This window comes from Opisthocomus hoazin, chromosome 2, assembly GCF_030867145.1.
Source record: "Opisthocomus hoazin isolate bOpiHoa1 chromosome 2, bOpiHoa1.hap1, whole genome shotgun sequence".
In the NCBI taxonomy this organism is placed as follows: Eukaryota; Metazoa; Chordata; class Aves; order Opisthocomiformes; family Opisthocomidae; genus Opisthocomus; species Opisthocomus hoazin.
Genome location: NC_134415.1, coordinates 7,900,399 through 7,910,994, shown reverse-complemented (window position 1 = coordinate 7,910,994; position 10,596 = coordinate 7,900,399). Strand labels below are relative to the sequence as shown.

General features: G+C 54.1%; 1 protein-coding gene across 2 annotated transcripts in view; it reads right to left on the bottom strand.

Annotated features, from left to right (window-relative positions):
- Positions 1–251: 251 nt before the first annotated feature.
- Positions 252–10,596, bottom strand: part of SLC35F3 (solute carrier family 35 member F3) — a 187,640-nt gene continuing 177,295 nt past the window's right edge. The window contains exons 5-8 of one of the 2 annotated variants that reach the window (XM_075445469.1): positions 6,888–7,013; positions 4,547–4,739; positions 3,032–3,121; positions 252–1,872 (exon numbers count right to left, since the gene is read on the bottom strand). In XM_075445469.1, the coding sequence (XP_075301584.1) occupies positions 1,628–1,872; positions 3,032–3,121; positions 4,547–4,739; positions 6,888–7,013 (654 nt within the window). In that variant the 3' untranslated portion in view covers positions 252–1,627. The remainder of the gene's footprint in view (positions 1,873–3,031; positions 3,122–4,546; positions 4,740–6,887; positions 7,014–10,596) is intronic. The other variant, XM_075445475.1, reaches the window with a different exon arrangement.

Sequence of the window (10,596 nt, the reverse complement as noted above, 5' to 3'; positions counted from 1 at the left end):
ACACCTGCCATCAGCCCTCCGGACGGATTTGTCCAGGGGTCTTGAGCGGACTTTGCCGCCGAGGAGAGACTGGCAAACGGTGCATCAGCTGCAGCCTTGGTTGCTTGGATGGTCTTGTCTCTCCTTTCGGATTGCTTTGGCCACGTGCTACCCACAGTACAACAGGAATAAAGGTGCCGTCAAGAGAAGGTAACAGATAGCACTGACCGAGGCTGAGTTTAAAATCTTTTATTATTCAGCTTTGCCAAACAGATAATGGAATCTGAAGTTGATTTGCTAAAATGTTTTGAAGTGGATGCCACCCCTGCCTGAGACAAAGAGGGCCTCAGTGGCAGCAGGGACCCTTAGGCTATGGCAGCAGTTCAAAAGAACACTTTGAATTTTGTATGCAACAATGTAAACTTCAAAAATAGTAAACTATAACCTTTCCCCTCCCCATTTTTACATAGCATGTGATCTATCACAGATAGAAATTTAATGGCGAACCAAAATCGCGTAAGTAAACATCCTGGTGCTTACAAGTTTCATAAAAAGTGTTACATTTGATGTAAATACCTTACGTTTTTAACTTTTAACACTCACAATTATGGAGTAAAAGCAACTGGCGATTCACCCCCTCAGTCCGTGCTCTCAGACTGTACATCAGCAGCCACGCTCTTGCCGGCCCCTTTGACCATTTTTGGGTGGATTGTCCCACACATGACCAAGACTTCCCCCTCCTCACCCTGGCGTTACTCAGGCGCAGCTCCACGCAGGGGTACGACCTGTGCAAGTGAGAAGAGAACCAGGTCTCCTGCGCATGGGCTTGTCGTGCCCTGGGCCCCGCGTTCCCGAAGCCACGGGGCGTACGAGGGGCACGTCCTGATGTCGGTGGGAATTTGGGGTCCCCCAGGGCTGCCATTGCAAGAGCCTCGCGGTGGGACCTGGTTCTGCGTGGGTAAAGACAAGAGTTGTGTAGAAGGCACTGGATTTCTCTTGCATGATTTTAAACATGGACTACAGTCGTGCAGAATAAGGAGATCTGGGCTCTAAACTGCTTTATCTCTAGTGCTTTAGTGCAAGCATTTTTAGTGCTTGAATTTTCTCTTGCTTGCAGCGCAACGTGCGCTCATCTACATAGAGTGGTTTCCAAACCTCCTTCCTTCTATCCTCCCCCGCCATCTTCCCATCCCCCAAAAGATTCCCTTTTGGTTCCTTGAAAACTTTCAAAATACAGCTCTGGTCAAAAATAAACGTGTGATGTAGCATAGCGTTTGTTTCTTTTAAATCACAGTGTGCAATGCATCATTCGGTTCCTACTGTTCAAAATGCCTGCCCTGCTTTTCATGAAAATCATTCTTTAAAATAACCTATGCAAATATATTTTGACTATATATTACATTCATTTAAAAAGAGAAGAGAGGTTCTTGGTTTGCAGGTTTTTTTTCAGTGTACTATTTAAGTGAAAGGTCTGATGTGAAAAAAGTACAAGCAAACTGGACATGCCAAGACTCGATGCCTTAGATGGTGATCATATCAAAACTGTACAGGTATGTACACCGTGTTGGACAGGTGTGCTTCTTCCCAAGAAAAGACCTTTGCATCATCGTGTATAATGTTAACCGCAAAGTTTTGGTAAAAAGAGCATTTAATGAGCAAAGGATGACATGGAGGGGCGAGTTCTCCGGCTTTTGTTAGGCAGTCCTGAAGCGATGTCTCCGTTGCCTTCGGGGATTTCCTCCTTCTTCCGGACCTTGAGACGCGTCAGGAGCTTGATCACCCAGACGTCCCATTCCTCCGGCAAGAGCAACAGGAGGAAGCCCAGGCCAATGATGACAATGGCGATTACTCGGACACTGTTGAAGACAATTTCACTCGTGTAGTGATCAACAACTGTGTGGGACATTGAACGGGTGTTACTACGTGAGACAAGGCATCAGGGCAGTACCCCCTCCCCTCCCCCTCGCGCTCCGGCTCTGAAGGCTGGCTGGGGCAGGAGAACACGGCCGTGGAGGCGATGGTGGCAGGGGTTTAGGCCCCTTCAGAGCAGGCGGAGCTGGCCTGCGGGCTCAGGGAGCAGAAGGGGACGATGCCTGGAGCTGCAGGGGTTGCCTGCAGCAGCAGCAGCATCCCCCTTGCTCGCCGACAGCACAGGAGATCCCGCTGAGCTCTGGGTACAGAGGGAAAGGGACATTTCCCTTCCCTGGCACGGCAGCTCCTTCCTGCAAGTTTTTCTTCTCCCCCTGACTGCCTCGCTGAGCCAGAAGCCCTGCAGACGCCGAGCCGTGCACGCAGCAAGGTGGGGACTACATCGTCCAGTGCCAGCGCCTGCCGTTCCAGCCGGTGGTGCCTGGGTCTGTGGGCCTGTAGCCAGCACAAAGCCGGGAGCTGCCACCGTGCCGTGGCACCGGCTCGGCACGCTGGGTTTGAGGAGTCTGGTTTGGGAGAGGTGGCTCTGGTCTGGGCCAGGTTTGCCCCCGCGCTCCCCTGCCCAGCCCTCTCAGGCTCTGCGGTCTCTTGGCCTCCACTGAAGTTCAGAAAACTGAGGCCATGCCCGCAATTGAATTGAAACACCTGCAGTGTTATTTACCAAGGCAAGCAGAATTACTAACACATGGTTTGCTCTAAAATGCAAGCACTTTTATTTGTTTCAATTTAGTGTTAAGCCTGCCTTGAATCATGGAATCATTTTCCAACGAAAAGACCTCTAAGATCATCAAGTCCAAACCATCCAGAAACCATTAAGTATTGATTTCTACTCATCCATGAGTTTTCACCCCAGCCCGGAGATGGATGACTTCCAAATCTAGCTTGTTTTCCAGTATCCTGGCTTCTTCGGACAGTAATTTAAAAAGAAATTCTAGAGCTTGTGATTATTCATGTGATGATATACAATACATATTTAACACATAAAGTATACATTTTTAATCTTTGTAAGTCTTTGAGAGAAGATGCAAAACGTTTAATAAAGCTATTTGCTTTTATTCTTGTTGTGTAGTTGAAAGGCCACATGTTTAATGTATTCATTAAGGGGCAAGGCAGAAATTCTTACCTGCGTTCACTGGGACACTCAGTACAATTCCAAGAGAAATCAAGGTGGGGTAGGTAATCGCAATTCCAAAATTTAGTAGAATATTGAATGCTGAAGAAGGAAAGAAAAACAGGTTTTACTACAGTGAAATGAGGCAGAGGGAATGTCACTTGATACAGATCGGCGTTATTACTCCCTCTGTATGTTGTTCATATAGAAGGTATGTTAACTTCTGTTGTTATTCCTGGAAGACACCTGGGGACAGCTGTCTGTCTGCCGCACGTCCGTCTGCCTGAGCCACTGCTGTTCCCAGGGAATGCTGTATCCCACCGGAGTCCCGTGGCAGGACCGGGTGGGTACAGCCTGTCTCAGTGTCACGCGCAGCGATTCCCACTCCCTGTACCGGTCCGCCTTGCCCCGCTGAGAGACCGAACTCTTTTCATCTGGGCCATTCCAGCCAAACAGTCACTGCTGCCCGGACACATTTTTGTCGAAAAGCTGCCTCCGGCTGCAGGTGGGCGATCCTGTAAATCTAACCCTCTTCCAGTCAGGGACTGGCTAAATATAATTTCATATAGTGAAATGATAATATTATTAGAATATCATTACAGATGATTGATTGTAATCTCACTCCACTGTAATACCATACACTGCTCATGGAGTGTCTTATCACAAATTAATAATTGCTTTGGACCAAATTCACCCTTGTTTTAAGGTTTAGCCTTGTTTTTAAGCTTTAGCAAAGTCAGGAGAGCTTTGCCCGTAGTGAACTTGTCAGCAGCTGGGGCTCTGACTGTTACCTACACATTGCACACCCCAGCGATGGCTTGCCAGCTTCTGCACTACTGCTGTACAGAAAACTTCCATGAAGTCCACTGATGAGTTAACTGGAGGCACTTCTAGAGCCAAGTGTTGTGGCTGTTCAAGGAAAAGGAGCTGGGGCTCAAGATGGGGATGGAGAAGGGCTATTTCCAGTAGAAATGAAAGTTTTAGGAGATGTAAGGCTGTCATCCAGTTGAGGGGCCAACTGCGGCAGTGCAGTCAACACATCTAGTTTAACAAGGAACAGCGTCACATTTCTGATGACCATGCATCACTGAAGCTTGGATTTGGCACCCTCCCAGGCTGGTAGTGCCAGTGGGGATGCCGACGAGGCAAGGCAACGCCCTGTTGACGGGGATGCCGCTGAGCCAAGGCAATGCCCTGCCCATGGGGATGCCTTCACTGCAGCCTGGGCAAGGGTGGCTCGTCCCTGTGAGGTAGAGTTCATGAGTAGGAGCTAGGACAAGCTTGACAGTTCAGACTCACAGCACCTTCTAAGGAGGGACACAATATTTTGGCTTGGTAGTAAAAGCAGAAGCAGGGTCTACATGGCCACCTAGGAATGGACCCTCTGCATGACTTCTCAAGCCAATAATTAGGTTGAGAAGAAGGGAAGGCATCTCCAGTGTGTCAGAGGTCTGCAGCTTCCACCAGTGGCCAGTTTCTGGCACCCTCCTCCACCCCAAGCAGTGTGAAACCCCCCTGTCTACTCACTCAATAAGAGAATTGAAAATCCACAGAGGTTTCCCCAAGGAACGACGTCAAACGAGCTCCAGTACTCCACTTTGGTAAAATAAAGGATAACGGGAATACAGGTAACGAAGAGGACGTTGAAGACAGCTAACACGGACAGGAATAAGGCAGCTTCTCCGAATTTAGCACTGCCCAAAAGAAGTTTGAATAAAACCTGCAAGAGGAAAACACATGGGTTTATCTGTCTCGCACCGCTCCTCTGGAGGGCTGGTGTCCTGGCTCTGGTGGCTCCGGCGTCCTGGCTGGGTGCCGAGGGGCTGGGTGCTGACCGTGTCAGCCAGCGCCTCTGTGGTGATGCGGGCTGGGCACGTGTGACGGCTGCTCGTGAAGCTGCAGGGAGCAGCGTGAGTGCCCCAGCCCTCTCCATTCTGCAGAAAATTTGACATTAAAATGAGAAGACTTGGTGGAGCAGGGCAGGAGGAGGAGAGGAAGCAACATGTGCGATCTCCCTGTGTGAGTCCCTCATCTCCATGATGAGACCACCATCAGTCCCATCAGCGGATGGGTCTGGGCTGGAGTCTGCACCAGTTTTCCACCACAGAACTGCAGAGGGTCCAGTGGATCCCATGGGCTCTGGGTACAGCCTTCCCCTGGCATGGGCTGCAGACCAGGAGAGCTGATGGACTCTTACTGGTTCATGCTGGGATGGCAGGCCCCCTCGCCAGTGCCAGTTGTCCTTTCCCTTTGCCTAATTAGTGCCAGTTGTCCTTTCCCTTTGCCTAATTAGAACCAGCAGGCAGGCCTGCAGGGCTGCCGTGCTCCCGGGGCTGCCACCCACCCCCACCACTCCGCAGCCATCGCTGGCCTGCGCAGCTGCGTGGACGGCTCTGCATCCTGGAGCAAAACATCCCAAAAGCCACCAACTCCTCATTTGCCACCCGAGGACGGCGCGTTGCCCCTGGCAGGGCGGGCAGCGTCCATGTCTGGGGAGGGAGGGAGAGAGGGAGGGCAGGTCGAGGCGGCTCTGCGGCACGTTGGCACAGCTCGGCTGCCCTCAGATCTGCCCCGCACGTGGCACAGCTCTTCTGCCCGCAGATCCGCCTGCCCCTCCGGCACGCACAGCTCCTGGAAATGGAGCCAGGCTGCGGGAAGCAAGAGCAGCGTGGCAACAGCAGCAGCAGCGGCGTTCGTTGGAGGACAAGCTGCACAGCTCCATCTCCCCTCGCACGCAGGGTAACGTCCTGCCGGCACTGCCACCGTCACCTCCCCATGCACGGGCTCTGGTGGAGCAGCCCTGAGACCTTCTGTCCCTCAAGAAGCAGCGGTGCCATGGGAGAGGGGACAGAGCTAGGCTCAAGCCTTGAATGATCCTGCCTTGCAGGTGACTCAGAGCCATGACGTTCCCTTGGGCCTGGGAAGAAAATGCTCTTTTAGAGGAAAAAAGAGCTGTACAAAACTTTGTGACCTCGCTTACGTCAGACATAGGCTGATCTGAAAAAGTGAGCAGAAAGCACTGCAGCACAGCGCTGAGGGACACAGACGGATGCTGCTCAGTTCGGCGAGTCTCCCTGGATTGCCTGTGCTGAGGCTGCAGGGCTTGCCTGGCCAATTTCTGCTGGAGGACCCGTACGGTGCCACTCATTAGACCAGATGGAGACATCTACACCTCATCCCAGTCTCCACGTCTGAGCTGGGGTGGGGGAACCACGCCCTACGAGTGCATATTCCTCCCCGAGGACCGTGACCGAGCACCACAAGCAGCACGGAGGCAAACGCACGTACGTGTCTCAGGCTAAGTGGAGTGGCTCTGCCCAGCAGAGGAGGCTGCACGTCGCCTTACACAGAGTGCAGCTCACCCAGCTGCTCAGGATGAGACCTTGACTCATCAGCACGTGCTTTGGGTTTTAAGCACATGGTTATTTCCGTGATAAGCAATACTCCAAGCCCAGTGTAGGCCACGTGTGACGCTGAAGGAGGACTGGCAAGGAGGAAGGACACACACAGTGACTTGAAAAAGAAGCTCAATCTCTGCAGGGCGCTTCCAGAGCGAGTGATTGAATCCAGCACCCATGGAAAAGCAGCCTCATTTTTCAAGGAGGTGGGGCGTCTGTAAGTCCTCCTGTGGGCACTGGAGAAGACCCTTCCCAGGGAATGGGAGTTTTTATCCTAAGCGAGGGCAGACATCAAAGCAAGCGAATACCTGAACGCGGCGTTGCAGAGTCAGCGTGCTCATGGCAGCGCCCCGCAGAGAAGGGCACGTGGCACTGATCTGGATGAAGGTTCGCAAGGAAGACAGGAGCAGTTGAAGCGAGTGATGGGGTGACTGGCATCTTTCTGCCGGGGGAGACCCAGGTGTGCTTACCTTGTAGAGAGCAGACATTGAGGCAGAGCCCACCACCAAGGCTATCCCAATGACGGAGTGGCTGTGGAACCCGTCAGCGTACGTCATCATAACTATCCCTGCAATAGCAAATATAGCAGCCACGATCTGGTTGGAGACAAAGAAAGAAAGCAAACGTTACTGGACAACCCCCAGCATGGAAAAACACGAGAGCAGCTTTAAATGAGAGGTCGGTCCTTCTGCATCATCTGCTCATGTGGAAAACGAGGAGGAAGCCCAGGCCGGTACCCCGGAGCCGATGCCGCATCCCTGGCTGCAGAGAAGCTGCGGGCAGAGCCGTGAGGGAGCGGCTGCCTCGGGGCTGGGACGGAGCTGAAGTGGGGATTTCACCTCTGCCGCTGAGCCTCCCCGTCAGCGCGTCCCTGCAGCCCGTGCGTGACAACACCACACACGTAACAACTCCCCGGTGCTTGCAGGGAAGGCTCTGAGTCCTGAGGAGGTTGTGGAGGGAAAAGTTTTTTGGAATGCAGAGGGAAATAAGACTCATGCAGCTACTTTCCAGTGCAGAGCGGAGGGAGGCTCAGCCAAACAGGCTTGGCCAGAGGCCCCTGGCTTCTCTGGGACCATCCTGCCAGATGCCTCAAGCCTCCCCAGATGGTGATTCTGGGGTGAAAAGGGCTTTCTGCACACTCTGTGCTGCCTGGCTCTGCCACGGCGCGAGGGACACCCTGCTTAGACCTCATCCCCGTTGGCTCCACGGTCACAGTGACGCTTCTAAGATCGTTGGGATAAATGAGTTGATTTTGACCCATTAGCTGGCTCAGTGCCACCCAACTGTCCCCTCCCCCGGGGCCACACCAGGGTTTTAAGCTGGTTAGAGGCTGCAGCTGCCCACACGTCCAAGAGCAGCGGCCTCCGCTCACCTTTCCCCTTCACCGCCAGAGGTGCTGGGGCTGCGGTGATGATGCCGAGGGACAGCCTGTGTGCCAAGCTCTGCGCGGGGATCCCCTTTACCAGCCGCGGGGCCCCGTCCCGGCAGCACCGGCAGCCTCGTCCGGGGGGCACCTACAAAGCTTCCACAGGCAATCCCCCAGCAGATCCCTCCTGCACGCCGACATCGATGCCTCCCATTTCCCCTAGCAGAAAAATGCCCCATTTTTGCACATGGAGAGGAATTGATTTCTCCAAAGGTGCTGCTGTAGCATGGCAGGGTGGCATAAGGGTAGAAAAAAGCCCATTATCAGCAGAATCTGACACTGCCTGGAAAACACAGCTGCTAACAGCACCTCAACAAGAAGGGGCCCGAGTCTAGAAGTTGCTGTGCTGCTGTTCAAGATGGGCGCACCTCAGGCAGGCTATGGAGGGACGGGGTTTCCCCCGGCTGCTCAGCCTCTCGCACGGCCCAGCCGAGGGGCAGAAGGTCTGGAGATGCTGAGTTGGGACCTGATCGGAGCAGAGCCTGCCGCAAGCTGCAGAGGCTGGGTGCGCACACTGCCAATTAGGGGAGGTTCGGGTATGGTATCGTGGCTGGCAGCCCTGCCAGCATCAGATCTCTCCAGGCACAGCCGTGGGGCATCGTTTCTAAAGCGAAGCCTGGCGGTGGTGTGACTGGGCCCTGCGGTCCTGGACAGGCTTCTTTTTAAGGCAAGGAGAGGAAAAAACCCCGATGCATGGCTCTGCAGCAACGGGGGGCTGTTTCAGCTAGGCAGGAGTGAAGGATCTCGGCAGCCCTCCGCAGTGCTCTCAGGTCAGCGTGCTGGTGCTTGTCAGTTAAAAATTCAGACACTCTGTCTGGCTTCAGAGGCAGAAGAAAAAAGGTCATCGAATGAGACTAGCATGGGGCAGGGGCAGAAGAACGGAAAAGAGATTTGTCTTCACCCAACATACAGTTCAACCAAGGAAAGCTTTAGCTGTTGCATACTGTGGAGAAGTTTACGAGGATAAACTCGTGGAAGAAAAAAAAATCCATCAAGGACTATTAATTATAGGAACATCACTTCCATCTCCGGAAGTCCTTGAGCCTCAAATTGCTGGAGGCTGGAAAGTCTCATGAGGAAAGATCATTACAGGCTTTTCCTCTGGAGTGAGACTTTTCTAGGTGCCCACTACAGGCAGCTCTCTGTAGAGCTCCAAGACACACGGCTGGGGCTTCTCTGAAAGGTGAGGGCACCTCCAGCCCTTCAGCATCACCTGCCCAAGATCAGAGCAAATAAATGCAGCTTGCAAACAGTTTTGCTGGGGCAGAAGTTCTTGCCTCTTCTATCAAGCACGTCACGAGCGTCAGGTGAGTCTTGGCCTTGCCTGTCAGAAGGTCAGGCGTGCCACATACGCTTTCTCTTTCTTTTTTTTTACAGGAGATGTAGGCACTTAAAAGTGCCTGAGCAGCAAGCATGGCATTTAGTAGCTTGCTCTTACATTTAAATTCCAGCCAAATTGTGACTTCAGTGCTTGCAGAGCTACCAGTTGCACTTCTGAAGGACAAGCAGGATCCTTGCACGTGCTTAAACCCCACCGAGCTGCTGCCTCGCTCGCCCAGCCTCTCCAGCAGCGGGTGTGAACAGGGATGCCCAAACGCGCGGTCGGAGCTTTGCTGCGGCGTTACCCGTCCCGCTACGCCGCGCAGGGCGAGGCACCCTCCCCCCCACAGACGGGCACCCCTCAAAGGGTGCTTCTGAACGGGCCAGCAGCTCTGGCACAGCGTGGCCCGAGGGGCTGCAAGCTTTGGGGCTGGGCTGCGTGCTGGCTCGCAGTCCCCCGGTCCCTCCCGGAGAAGCTCCAGTGGCTGTCCCTCCTCCTGGGTGCCAGTCCCAGGGAGGAAGCTTTATTTTGGGGTTCACCCCGAGGCTATCCCCCTGCAGCACCCTTGGTGTCTGCTGGTTTTCACACGGGCTGTACAGAAAAGGGAGAGAAGGGGGAAGAAAATGCATCTCAGAGGACACTCCACACTCAGTCCCTCTGCAGACAGAAGCGTCCCCAACACTCCCACGGTGGCAAACGAAGCTGGGCCCTGCCACTCCCTAGGGACAAGCACCTCCTCACTCACATTTTGTCCCTGGTCAGGATGCCACATCTGCCCAAGAGCGAATAGCCCGGTCCTCCTGCAAGCCCCTTCGCGCTGCACCCAGGCCCCTTGCGGTGAGAGATGCCCACGTCCTTCCTTGGGCATGGAGGTGGCTTCTCACGAAGCAACCCCTGCCACCCATTCCCAGTGCCAGGTTGCCATGACGAGGGACTGGGATGCATTGCAGGAGCATCACATGGCCTCCATCACCCTGGCCCCTGCTCTGGGTCTCTGCTTCGTTGCTGGTGGGTTTCGAGCAAGCCAGCGCTGATAAGAGATAAAGGAGCGCTGGGCATGGCTGCGACCACCACTGGAGTCTGCTCCCCCACTCCTTCTGCCCCTTTGGGAAGGAGGGGGATCCAGAGCAAGATTTGTCCCCCAGCACGTCTCACCTGCCATGGCACAAGACCTAGCCTGGCTGGGAAGCTACTGGAGACCCCCTGACCATCCCGGCCCTCCTCCCACAGCCACGCACCTGGGAGAGCACGAGAAGGATCTCTGCTCCGGCATGCGCGTGCCAGTGTGGGCATCCCTACGTGCGGGTCGGCTTCTCTCCCCTCAGACCACAGCCGTATCCAGCGGTGAGAGATGGCACGTGCAGATGGAGCAGTGAGCTGCTCACGTGGGAGACTGGCGGTCAGCCCTCTGCACGCCTCCTCTCCTGGTGTC